Here is a 14,197-nt window from a genome sequence, read left to right on the forward strand (position 1 = left end):
GAACAAACGTTAAAAGACGTGACAGTAGACTCTATATCCTGTCCCCAAATTTTCATTTCAAACAGGAAGAGAAGAAAAAAGACAACTATGACCAATGAAGTGTGGGCTTCAATAAAAAAACATCTTCAAAGGACCATTCAAAAACAGCTAGTTCCTACAGATGCCCAAGGATGCTAACAGTAGCGGGGTGGTGTTGAGAGAATCAAGAAACGGCAAGGCCTCCCTCCTCCCATCCTCTCCCTTTTTCTCTCCCTCCCTCCCTCTAGAGAAAACCAACACCCCCTCCTTTCCTGCCTGAACTCACCTCTTTGCAGCCTGGGTTGTCCAGGAGTTCCACGTTGCTGGCGTGCAGGGGCTGCCCAGCGTTTACGGGCATCAGGACAACTTTATCTCCTACGACGATCTGGGGATCAGAAACATCCCCTGATGCTCTGTGAGGCTGGAAAGACCCACAGTCCTCACCAGCAACCTGCCTCCTGGACCTGCCATTCCACACACTGTAACTTGTAACTCCTGAGATGCATGTTCAAATACATGATCATGCAGTCAGATCCTCTGGTGCCTGCCAAACCCTACTCTTGAAGACAGTTCAGACCCTTTCCGTATTAGTCTCCATGTCAGCTGGAGCTCCTCAAAGGTCAGAATTAGGCTATTTTCCTCCCAAAAGACCTTGCAGCAGAAACAGTGAAGGCAGCTGCCAGGACACTCCTCTCCTCAAGTGTCAGAGTCTTATCAGGGCAGCAGAGAACACATCCCTCCCTGCTCCCTTCCCACTGAGAGGCAAGTCTGGTTAACCATTCATCCCGAATCTCAGAATTATAAGGCACCTGACATCTGGACACAGGCAATACAAGGCAGGGCATGACCTTGTAAAAATCTATGCTTTGTCTGGCCTGGAGCATCTGGTTCCCTCTTACTTGAAACATCCAAAACCAGAACTGTAGGAGCCCATGTTTCTTTTAAAACTAAGAATTATCAGGGTTCCAGGGGAAAGTACTAAAAAGATCTAAGTCTGTGTTTATATTCATCTGTGTGATAGTGGCAATGTCTACTTTACTTGCAAAAATCTTTATATTTAATTCAATTTGAGGGAATTAAAATTACCTTTCCTTCATGGCAATAGCAGTGTGATTTTAGTAACTGGAGAGACTTATACTACTCAAGTTCTCTTTTGTTTGTTTTCTTTTTTAAGACTTATTTATTTTACATACATATGCGGGTGCTCTATCTGTACGTATGCCTTTGTGCCAGAAGAAGGCATCAGACCCCACTATAGATGGTTGTCAGCCACCACGTAGTTTCTGGTAATCGAACTTAAGTCCTCTGGAAGAGCAGCCAGTGCTCTTATCCACTGAGCCATCTCTCCAGCCCCCCTTAATTTCTTTAGAAGATGGCTATATGGCATCTACATTCCCAACTGTGGGGCTTTCCCACTCTGAAGCAAAATTAAAAACCTTCCCTTTGTGTGTTTCACACCGATTACATATTAGAACAATTAAAGATCGGTTTGATATGAAAACGAGAAAACAATTGGGACTCAGAACAAACTCCATGTACCTTAACCAAAACACATGCTCATATTTCCAGCGTCACATGACCCTAAGTGGATAATGTTGAGGAGTTGTGTGGCCACAAACTGTATCTAGAGAACCGAACACAGGAAGGCTGCCGCTTGTGTTTGCAAGACGGGTCTCTAGACCTCATCCAACCTTCCCTTGAGTGCCGGCAAACACTCATAAACAGAAAATAAAGATAAGTAAATCTTCTTGAGATAACACTTAGGTGGAGCTAGGGAAAAGCAGATGTATATAAGAAATAGTTCATAATCTCAGGGAATTCACATTCGTAGATATGTTGGAATTATTCTCAGAAGAGTGAGGCTTCAGGTCTGAACTGCTGACGCAGCTGGAGCTAAGAAACTGTCTATCTGATATATAACCAGAGGGTGAGGCCCTTACATTTTACATCTTACAATCAACTACCTCACCACTCTAGTAGTGCACATTTTAAGAAATGAATTGAGGGGCTCGAGAGATGGCTCAGGGGTTAAGAGCACTGGCTGCTCTTCCAGAGGTCCTGGGTTCAATTCCCAGCAACCACATGGTGGCTCACAACCATCTGTAATGAGATCTGGTGCCCTCTTCTGGCCTGCAGGGACATATGCAGGCAGAACACTGTATACATAATAAATAAATAAATCTTTAAAAAAAAAAAAAAAAGAAAGAAATGAATTGAAATTCCCAAAGTACTTCTGTTGGTCTACAGTGGCCATGCCACACTCAAGCTGTGATTTCACTGACAAGAATGCCACCTGTGACTTGGCTGTCCCTTCTTTGAAGTGCTGCCTGGGACAGTAAAACGGACCTCCCGATGAGACTCAGAGTACCAATGCTCCAGCTCTACCTCCGCTAGAAACGGCAGGCTTGTCATTTCATAAAATCACAAAATCTGCTTGCTCAATAGAGCCCCTCAGTAAGCAGAATTTTCCACTGACTTACAAAAGAATCCCACCTCCTCACGCTTCTAAATCCACTTTCAGTGTAAAGGATCCTGTCTTCTTGGGTCAAGACTGAAAATGAGCCGGGCGGTGGTGGCGCACGCCTTTAATCCCAGCACTCGGGAGGCAGAGGCAGGTGGATCTCTGTGAGTTCGAGGCCAGCCTGGTCTCCAAAGCGGGTTCCAGGAAAGGCACAAAGCTACACAGAGAAACCCTGTCTCGAAAAAAAACCAAAAAAAAAAAAAAAAAAGACTGAAAATGAAAGAATCTACTCAAACTAAAGAGGACACGTGGAAATGAAATGTTAATGTTTTCTGCTCATGGGTGTCCTCAGCAACTTTTCCGGTTACTTAGCAGCAACCCAGGACTTTCTGTACAACTGAGAGTGGAGGGACCCGTGAACCCGGTTCCCAAACCGTGCATTCCTACCTAGCGCACCTTTGTGCACTTAGTGTAAGGAGCAGCTTGTGCTCCGGGTGCCTCTGCATCCTTCTCCACTTGAGCTTGAAGGGCTTCTTGTTGACTATACACAACCTAAGTCAGTACTTCACACATTGCTAAATAGCAAACTCTAATTTTAAAATTCCTCTGAACATTGCAATTTCCTCTTCATTTAATATACTTATGCAAAATCTCAGTCATGATTAAACCACTCAAAGAGACCTTGCAACTGCCTTCAACAAACTACAGTAGTTTGACGTTTCAAACTGCCTATTCCTAGCCAAGAAAATGAAGTTGCATACAAGTCCGTGTGAGGCGGATACAAGGCTGTGGACATGCCAGCCTTCCCCGGGAACCTTCCTCACACACAAAGCTACACAGAGGTGAAGGAACACAGTGACGGTGTCAGTCAGAAGGTGGAAGGCTGCTGCAGCCGGGCTTTGTGGAGTGCATCCAGATAAGAACAACTCAAGGCGTTGTGGGCAGCCACAAGACAGGGGTTTGAGTGAAAGGCTTTGTTTTGTTCCAATTTCCTACTGAAACTAATTGTCTAAAGTAGTTGGTTACATCCAACTCTCTCCTGATACTATCAAGCAGTGTGCAAGCAGCAAGAGGAAGAGAAAGGGGAGCAAACAGGGGATCATGAAATCCACAGCAGCCTAAAGCCCAGGCTCCTGGCATCAGTCAATGTATTCATTCCGAGTTTGAGCTTAGTTAGGATTTGTTTGATTTGATGTCTAGTTTTCATGGACCACCTAAAGAGGACAATGTAGGAGCTGGGGGTGGGGACAGCGTACAAGGGAAGTGTGTAGTTCATAAGCTGCATTTTAGCCCTTGAATAGTTGAGAGTTGATTGTAATTAACTACACATTCAGAACAAAGATGCTCCATGCTCACAGCACACATCACTTCATGTCAAAAGTAAATGGGGGGGGGGGTGCGGCACTGGTTTTCCAAGGAATCCAATACATCCCTGCATGCCATGCATCGCAAGCCTTACCTAAGGAAGACATCACCAGAAAATTTATAAACCCAATTAAATCATGGTGCTCATGTCCTGTGGAATTGAATTTGTACTTTAAAATTCACTGGAAAAAAGAGATGCTCTATTAAAAAATACATTTCTAACATAAGAAATACCTTCTGATACACAAAAGATGTAAACAAATTATTGATTGTGAAAACTCTTGACATTTTCACTTCAGTCAGAATTCACATTAACTTTTTCACATGGCAAGTACATATCACCTGGCATTTGTAAGGAATTCTACTTATAAACCTGCCTTCACTAGGCATCTTCTAAGTGCTCAGGACTACCACAAAAATACCAAATTGTTAGCCAGATGTGGTGATGCACACCTATTATCCCAGCAGTCAGTAGGCTAGTACTGAGGCAGGAGGACCCATACAAGTTTGAGGCCAGCCTACACTGGGCAACAAGTGCCAAGTCAGGCAAGAATACAGTGAGGTGCCATCTCAATAAATAAATAAGATGAAGCAATGGTTCCTAGGGAGTTATCTCACATTTTTTTTCCTCTTCTACCAAATAGCAGAAAAGATCTAAACCAATGGTTCTCAATCTGTGGGTTACAATCCCTTTGGGGCTTGATGACCCTTTCACAGGGGTCACCTAAGACCATCCCATCAGAAAATGCAGATGGCTACACTATGATTCATAACAGTAGTAAAATTATAGTTATAAAGAGTCTCGGCATTAGGAAGGTTGAGAACCGCTGCTCTAGACAATGAAAGCATCGAGGCCATTTGCACAGCCCACTCTATAGTCATGACCAGGAGGAGATGTCACAGTCCCTCCAACACTGCACACTGTGGCAACACTGTAAGAAGCTGGCTGTGAAGATACTGGCTGGAACATTGTCACGACTCTCACTGTTCCCTGTTCATTCAAAAGGCTAGGTGCCATGGTGGCACTCTTCCTTGCAAGCAAGCTCAATCCTGACTAAGCAGGAAAATAACCTGCCTCTTTGAAAACGCTTCACACACTCTGGCTGGAGATGACTCCAACTTGAGCTGAACTCTGTCCTGTGATTGCTGAGCATGGTGTATATTGTAAACAAATGCATTTAACCTAGTTTTAAAAATGCTAACACCAAATGTGTTAGAAAGTACAATGACACATATGTGATAATTGCCATAATGCAACCCATTATTTCATATGCTAACTTAAATAGTTTAGAATTAACTGGCTGAAGACTGTATTCCCTTCTCTGTACTTCCTGAGTTCTCTAAGAGCATTACATGCCGTTTGCTCCCTCCTGATTTCCCATGTCGTACTTACATTATCACCCTCACTTCTCAGCTTCCAGAAGGGATGAATGTAGAACCAGGACCCTTCATTCCCCGCAGCATCCAGAGACACACGCATGGCATTCTTCTCCAGTAACGCGGGTAACCTCTTGTTGACAGTCAGATACTTGTTGCTTTTTATATGCAGGAGCTGCAGGGGAAAGACATGCGTTAGAGCCTGTATGGTCTCCTCGGGTAGTTATATTCATAAATCCGCACACCGCAATGCATGCTAGAAACTAAACACGGGAATTCTTTTAAGGCTCAGCCACCACCAACTCCCCAAGCTGCTTGTCTCCTCCTTACCTCCACCCCAAGTTCTGCTTCAAGGGTGATGGTGACTGCCTGAGGGCACACCAGGGCACACTAAAGACTTAACCTTCATCCACTGAGAAATAACAGACTAAAACTAGGTTTTCCAAAAAAGGACCTGACGGGTCCCCGAAATCTCACCCACTTCTAATAGTCATAAAGCCACACAAACAGAATCTGCTAAAGAAAACCAAAGCCTGGGGGAAGGTATACACCAACTCCACGCCCTGAGCACCTCTGCCCACAGACAGACAGCACTAACTCCCTCTGTAGCTTCAGAGTCAGCAAGGATGCTGACCCCCCCACTTCTGAGTTGCATACAGGAGGACCAGCCCTCGCCTCTCCCATCTCTACGGATGCCAAGGACGTCTTCCCAAAACATAAGCTAACTACAAAGACAAAATGAACTTCCCAGCTATTTTCAAAATCATTCAAGAGAGAATGGACATTTTAGTTCCCATAAGATGAGGCAGAAGTTATTCCAAAGTAAAATGGCAAACTTAATTGAAAAAAGAATTGTCTTTGTGCACTACTCCAGGTCTGACTCTTGGTTATTGTACTGCTAAAGGCCTGGAAACCCACGGGTCTGGGAGATAGCTCAAGTGAGCAAGTGTTGCCTGCCTTATAAGCATGAGGGCCTGAGTTCAATCCCCCAAGTGAAAAAGTCAAAATAGAAAGCAGGGTGAAGAGGCACACACGTGTAATCCTAGCACTGGGGAGGCACATCCCTGGGTTCCCTGGCAGCCAGCTTAGCTGGATCCACAAGTCCAGGCCTGTGAGAGACCTAGTCTCCAAAAACAACGTGGGGCAGCTCCTAAGAACAACACCTGAGATGAGGCTGACTTCAGGCTTCCACACACAGATACTCATGCGCCTACACACACATGCACGCACACACTCATGCACCTGCACACACACATGCACGCACACATGCATGCACGCGCATGCGCGCATACACACACACACACACACACACACACACACACACACACACACCCTCAAGCCTGAGTATGCAACTCCATGGTCTGTGTCAAAGCACAAAGTGCAGCCCTAACTAAGACAAGCATTTGTACTTAAAGTACTTGACAAGGACCTTAAGTGAGTCACCAAAACTCAATGCAGAGACACTCTCTGGAAGACTTCTTAGGGGCATGCAGTCCCACCATGCCGAAAGTCACTCCCTCCATCACAAGATGAGGTCACACATTCTCCTGTCCTGTGGGGAACAGCTCTGCCCTGCCCTTTGGCACATTGCCATTGGTCCATGACAAAAGACCAGGAGACATTATTCTTTAAAGCCACCTTATAAAGTGCCTCATTGTGGTGATTACTGTAAGGAACCTGTGTGGGCCATTGTTTACCATTTTAAACAGTGTCCTCTTTATGAGCATGCAAGAGAAACACTTTCCTGGTCTCACTTCTGGGAATATCTGTGCTTCTAGCCTCCAGATGAGTGCTATGCTATGGACCTCCACTACCAGGACTGACTGCGACAAGGTCCTTCCTGTGGCCAAGTAGTGGCAGCGATGCCCTGGGCTGGGGTCAGCAGCAGCAGTGATGCCCTGGGCTGGGGTCAGCAGCAGCAGCAGCAATGCCCTGGGCTGGGGTCAGCAGCAGCGATGCCCTGGGCTGGGGTCAGCAGCAGCAGTGATGCCCTGAGCTGGAGTCAGCAGCAGCGATGCCCTGGGCTGGGGTCAGCAGCAGCGATGCCCTGGGCTGGGGTCAGCAGCAGCGATGCCCTGAGCTGGGGTCAGCAGCAGCGATGCCCTGAGCTGGGGTCAGCAGCAGTGATGCCCTGGGCTGGGGTCAGCAGCAGTGATGCCCTGGGCTGGGGTCAGCAGCAGCGATGCCCTGGGCTGGAGTCAGCAGCAGCAGCAGCGATGCCCTGGGCTGGGGTCAGCAGCAGCAGTGATGCCCTGGGCTGGGGTCAGCAGCAGCAATGCCCTGAGCTGGGGTCAGCAGCAGCAGTGATGCCCTGGGCTGGGGTCAGCAGCAGTGATGCCCTGGGCTGGGGTCAGCAGCAGTGATGCCCTGGGCTGGGGTCAGCAGCAGCAGCAGTGATGCCCTGGGCTGGGGTCAGCAGCAGCAATGCCCTGAGCTGGGGTCAGCAGCAGCAGCGATGCCCTGAGCTGGGGTCAACAGCAGCAGTGATGCCCTGGGCTGGGGTCAGCAGCGATGCCCTGGGCTGGGGTCAGCAGTGATGCCCTGGGCTGGGGTCAGCAGCGATGCCGTGGACTGGAGTTTACCAAACTTTCTAAATAAGCTCACCCTTGACTTCATCTCGTCCAGCCACCTATCACTTTCCTTCGACCCAGTTGCCTCCTTCAGCAGCCCGGGCTTTATCTCCCAGTGTGCTGTATTTCTTGGAAAAGGTCTCACATTCTTTTTGGAACAAGGTGGGGCACTTACTAGCAAATGAACCAAAATAAAAAGCCTAAAAGATCTGAATGAAGCATGGGGAAGGAATGCAGCTGAGATAAACCAGCGTTTGCACACTGACAATGGGGACTGAAAGCCACAGGAAGACTGCCCTTAAAGGTGCACTCTGAAAACTTTCCCTCCACCCAACACTGAGCACCAGCCCATCCATCTAAAGAACTGTGTCCCCTGGGCCTCACACACCCTCTTGCACAGTCTTGTCCGTGGTAACTTAGGCTCCCACCTAGAGGTCAGTGTTCTGTGTGTCCGCATGGATGGCCTACATCGGGGCTTGCATGCTGTCACCTTCGGGCCTGGCACAAGACATATTTAATACATACGTGGCACGATGGATGTTCACTGAACGCTTCATACTAATGGTCATCCCCACCAGAGAACAAGCATGGCACCACGAGGGTTTCATGCAGTTGGCATGAAGGTGATTTGACAGGTCACCCGTAAAATATTTCCCTCTTTGATGGAGAAATGGAGACTTACTTGTATAACATTGCTGTACTTCACGATTTCTCCCAAAAGTTTCCTGTTCTCTGATTCATTCTGCTTTTGTTCCAGCTCAGCCGCGTGCTGCAAGCGGGCAGCCGAGTGTTCGGCGTGGAGAAGAGAGGGGAGAGATGACTTACAAGGGGATCTTAGTAACAAGAACAAATCAGACTGGCTGTGTTACTGGGAATGGGGTGGGGGTCGAAACAGGGTTTCTCCGTGTTGCCCTGGCTGTCCTGGAACTCACTCTGTAGACTAAGCAGGACTCGAGCTCAGAGATGTACCTGCCTCTGCCTCCCGGGTGCTGTAATTAATGTAATTTAATTACAAGTGTTCATCACCATGCCCAGCTTCCACTGTGAACTTGATTGTTATTCTCTAGTTATCCCATGTTCTGTTGGCTGTATCAGATCTTTGGGCACAAGTCTCTGGGAGTGCTCTGTCCAGATCTCAGTAGGCTGTCTTTATATATATTGTCAAATTGTAAGAATTCTTAATATAATTGGGATAATATAATCACATGTGCTTGGTTTCATTTATACTCTCGTGTGTGTGTTTTGTCATATACATTATCATTTATGTATGTAGATTTGTATATCTATTACTACAGTTAGGATAAAGAGAGCATTCCTCCTGGGATTGGTCATATTCTCCATGCATTACAGCATCCATCTCCTCCTGCATCCCCCACCTACGCCTGTTCATAACCTCTGCTAACCTCAGATCTGTTTTATATTTCTAAAATTTTGTTCTTTAAAGAATGTTGTATAAATGGAGCAATGGATGGATTTAATTGAAATGCATTAAATTAAATGCATGCACCACCATGCCCAGCAAGGAAGTTTTCTGTTATTGGGGGCACATTTACACGTTTACACGAGGCTCCCAGATATCCACACCCCATCCTAAGTGTGACAACTTTGCAATCTATGCTGAATACAGCCAAACTTGTCCTGGGCCATTTTTTTCTTTACTGCAAATTTAAGTTAAGTGGAAAGCTCTGTAGAATTAGGAACTTTTCTACTACATGTCTTGAAAGTGTCATAAAAGCAGGTGAATTAATAAATCTCAAAATATAGTTTTAAACTCTGAGAGTACTAAGAATTTAAATGATAAAAAACTTAGTACTATCAAATCCATACTCAGTTAAACCAAAAAAAAAAATTTATTTTCTCCATAGTCTGTTAGGAAAAAAATAAGTATCATATGGAGTAAAATATAATTAGATTGGGATTTTTAATTCCTTTTTAGTTTGGTGAGCAGCTTAGAATTAGTCCTGCACACCTTAAAAAATGACAGTGGGGATGTGCTGCCCACATGCCAGGAAATAAGTAGGTACGCCCTACAGCTAAATGACTTACTTCTGCATCAAGGCTCTATCTGAAATCTCCACATGCTGGTGAAATCAGCTAGCCAGGCGCCAAGTGCCTGCTTGTTATTGTTGCTCTCAGGCCAGCGTCGGAACAAGACAGCAGCCGCTTACCTGGAGCTTCTTCAGCAGGGCAGCCTCGGTGTGGTTTCCTTGCTTCGCCTGCTTGGCTTTCCAATATTGCTTCTGGGCAGAGTATCGATTCATAGGGCACACCTTGAAAAGGCAGTCTGAGAAACAAACAGAGCCATGTAACTAAGGCTTCGGGCACTTTCTGGATACCCTTTGTAAGCCTCATTCGGGATATTGGTATTTCTTAGCGTCTGGGAGGTCATTCAAAGGTCATGTCACAGTCATCCCCTGAACAAGTCTTAATTCACTCTGAAACATCCTTTTCAAATACCTACTTAGATTTCATCAAAATAGATTCTTCTTCATCAGGGTTTTACAAAACATTCTGGTTGTGTAATTCATGAGGAAGCCAATGCAGTGGTGATATAAGGTAATTCTTATTTTAGTTGGTGTTTGAATTTTTGAGACAGGGTCTCAGGTAGCCCAGGCTGACCTCCATCTTACTAAGTAGACAAGGATGGCCCTGATTTCCTGCCCCTCCTGTCTTTATCTTGACAGCACTAGGACAGCAGGAATAAGCCACCACGGGTTGTAGAATTTTTAACTATGTAGAGATGGTGTGTTACATTTGTTTATGCTGTGTGTGTTTAACTATGTAAAGACGTATTGCTGTTTCACCTTGCCTGCCTAAGGCACCTGATTGCTCTAGTAAAGAGCTGAACAGCCAATAGCTAAGCAAAGAAAGGACAGGAGGGGCCGGCGGGCAGAGAGAATAAACAGGAGGAGAAATCTAGGCTCAAGAAGACCAAAAGAGAAGAGAAGAAAGAGAGAACAAGAAAGAGAGGGACACGGCTGGGGCCAGCAAGACTCGGGGAGCAGTGAGAGTAAGATACACCAAAGGAAAGGAAGGTAAAAAGCCCCAAGGCAAACATAGATGAAGAGAGACAGATTCAAATGAGATCCAACGTAAGGCCGAGCACTCATAACTAAGAATAAGTCTCCGTGTCATGACTTGGGAGCTCGTTGTTGGCCCAAAAGAAAGCCTGGCTTGGTGAGGTAGTTCCTAGTTGTCAGGAGGTATTTGATCTTAGAAAGTGGACAGAGTGAAGCTGGGTGTGGTCACCCACACCTGCAGTCCCAACACGCAGGAGGCCGAGGCAGTTAGATGGTGAGTTCAAGGCCAGCCTGGGCTACTCTGCCTCAAAACAAAACAAACAAAAAAGATTCTTTAATCTGCCCTTTTATTGTGATTACTTATTCATGTTCAGTATATTTAATGCAAGAAATGGATCATGACCAACTATAACTTAAATTCTGGGGATCCAACACCCTCTTCTGACATTTTCGGGCACCAGGTATGCACACACATACATAAAGGCCAAACATTCGTATAAGATAAAAAATTCTGGCAGGCAGTGGTGGCACACGCCTTCAATCCCAGCACTTGGGAGACACACAGGCAGGCGGATCTCTGTGAGTTCCAGGACAGACCCAGCTATGTAGTAAGACTCTGTCTCAAAAAAAAAAAAAAAAAAAACCGAAGTAAATAAATAAACTAACTAAACAAAACAAAAAAACTTTTTAAAAAGTTACTTTGTTTTAATAAATATGTTACTATGATATGATAGTACACTTTTCAAGTGTGTATCAAAAAACAAAATTCAGTAGAATCAAATGTCCACTCGGCCACATTCCCACCCATTCTAGTGGTATAAAGTGATTAAGGCTGTGGTGGTTGAGTAGGAACGGCCCCACAGGCTCACAGATTTGAATCCTTGGTCATCAGGGAGTGGTGCTTCTTGACAGGGATAAGGAAGTGTGGCCTTGTTGGAGGAAGCATGTGGGGAGGCGGGGCTTTGGGGTCTCAAATGCTCAAGCCAGGCACAGCGTGTCTCTCTCTCTCTCTCTCTGCCTGCTGCCTGTGGGTCCAGATATAGAACTCTCAACTACCATATCTGCCTGTGTGACACCATGCTGCCCACTATGAAAATAATGAACTAAACCTCTGAAACTGTAAACGAGCCTCAATTAAAAGCTTTTTTTTATGAGTTGCCACAGTCATGGTGTCTCTTCACAGCAACAGAACACTGACTAAAACAACGGGTATGACTAAAATTTTTAAGAAATTAAAAGTAAGACAGGAGACATATTGACCTTATAATCATATACATAGATTCTATTTTTGTTTGTTTGTTTGTTTGTTTGGACACTATGAAAGCCAGAGAATAACTTGTGGAAGTTGGTTCTCTCCTTCTACCTTATAAGTTCAGGAATCAAACACATGTCATCAGGCTTCACTGAGAGCCCTTTACCCACAAAGTCATCTTGCCTGCTCCACAAATTCTATCAATTGCCCCATTTTATATACAGAAAATTAACTAATAATTTCTAACTTTAAAAATTACTGTAGTATAATACTCTTGTACACTGCAAAGATTTGTCACTCAAATTGGTTTAATAAAACACTGGTTGGCCAGTAGGCAGGCAGGAAATATAGGCAGCATGACCAGACTAGAAGAATTCTGGGAAGAGGAAGGGTGGAGTCAGGTGTCCCCAGCCAGACACAGAGGAACCAAGATGTAAAAGCAGAACTGAGAAAAGGTACCAAGCCACGTGGCTAAACATAAATAAGAATTATGGGTTAGTTTAGATGTAAGAGCTAGTCAATAGTTAGCCTGAGCTAATGGCCAAGCAGTTTTAATTAACATGAGCCTCTGTGTGTTTACTTGGGTCCAAGCGGCTGCCGGACTGGCGGGTGAGAGAGATTTGTCCTGACCATGGGCCAGGTGGGACACAGGAAAACTTCAGCAACAAAAAATACTAACATGAAGCTGAAGAGATGGGCCAGTGGTTAAAAGACCTCCTGCTTTTCCAGAGGACCTGAGTTTGGGTCCCAGTGCCCACACTGGACAACTCATAGCCACCTGTAACTCCAGTTCCAAGTGATCTGATGCCCTCTTCTGGCTTTCACAGGTACTGCACTGATACACATACGTGCGAGCACACACACACACACACACACACACACACACACACACACACAAATACATCTAAATAAAAATAATTTTAAAACCCTGTCTCATAAACCAAACCTAAATAAATGAATTTTAAAAATACTAACATGGATAAATGTTTGTTCATTTGGTTTGTCAGTGCTGAGGATTAAACTCAGGGGCTTGCACATGCTAAGCAAACACTAAGCTATAGATCCACTAAGATTCACCGCTAAGATACAACCCTAGCCCAAGAATGAATAGTTATATGGGGCAGAAAACAGACACCTTCAAAACGCTAACTCAGGTTGAAGGCCATCGCAGCTACAGTGGGACTCAGAAGGACCTGGCACATGCTTGTGAAGACCAAAGGCTACAGGGGAGACATGTTGTCCTGGGCAGCCTATCCTACAAGGAAATTATTTCCTACATATTAGCAATTACAAAGAGGGTTATACAAAGTCTTTGAAGCATAAATACTGAGGTTGTTCACAAGTAACCATGAATGTCTGTGAGTTAATGCTGTAGATTATTGTGACAAATATGAGGCCAGTAACAAAACCACATTGTCTTGGTGCAGCAAAAACACAAGCTGATGTTCACACAGAACAGAGCCCTGTGATCGGATCCATGGCCCATCCTCATCAACTCATTCTTGTCAAGAGAGAAGCATCAGGCCCCTCGCTGTGGCTACAGATTCCTATCATAGTTCATTAGGAAGGGGTCTTTTGACCCAGAAAATACTTTTTGGTAAATTTTAGAATGCCTCAATGCTACTCCTTTGAAATGGCATCTTTGGGGAGCTAGGAAAATGTCTCTACAGACAGCATCGAGGCCCAAGTACGTGGCTGAGTGGGTTGGGAAACACCAAACATCCTACCTTGCTTACTATAATCCCCAGCAGGAGTCCTGCCTGTGCCTTGGGTGTTATGACTCAGACCCCACACTAAGGAAGCTCACTGTGGACTTGAAGTTTCCCATGGGGGCTCTGGAGAAGGTGCATGAAGACTGCTCCTTGGGAATGCCCCAAGGGTGACATCTCATTTTATGTCAGTAAACATGCATGAGGATTAGGACTACAAGACAGTTGGACTGATACCTTCTGAAGGAAAATTGTTACCGGAGTGGAGCTTATGTGTGACTGGATTTCTCTCACTGCCTCCTTTAGAGCAGGAGTTAAAAAATATACTAAACCTTGGGATGTTTTGTCCAATTCTGAATTACTGACTAACAAAAGCATTAGTAATGCCTGCCACACCTAATTCACAGGGGTGCTGAGACGTACAA

General features: G+C 45.2%; 1 protein-coding gene across 1 annotated transcript in view; it reads right to left on the bottom strand.

Moving 5' to 3' along the window:
• Positions 1-14,197, bottom strand: part of Itpr2 (inositol 1,4,5-trisphosphate receptor type 2) — a 419,948-nt gene that overhangs the window by 335,621 nt on the left and 70,130 nt on the right. The window contains exons 3-6 of the mRNA XM_006986630.4: positions 9,960-10,075; positions 8,474-8,560; positions 5,238-5,396; positions 305-403 (exon numbers count right to left, since the gene is read on the bottom strand). Of these exons, the coding sequence (XP_006986692.1) occupies positions 305-403; positions 5,238-5,396; positions 8,474-8,560; positions 9,960-10,075 (461 nt within the window). The remainder of the gene's footprint in view (positions 1-304; positions 404-5,237; positions 5,397-8,473; positions 8,561-9,959; positions 10,076-14,197) is intronic.

This window comes from Peromyscus maniculatus, chromosome 3 (genome assembly GCF_049852395.1).
Source record: "Peromyscus maniculatus bairdii isolate BWxNUB_F1_BW_parent chromosome 3, HU_Pman_BW_mat_3.1, whole genome shotgun sequence".
NCBI lineage: Eukaryota > Metazoa > Chordata > Mammalia > Rodentia > Cricetidae > Peromyscus > Peromyscus maniculatus.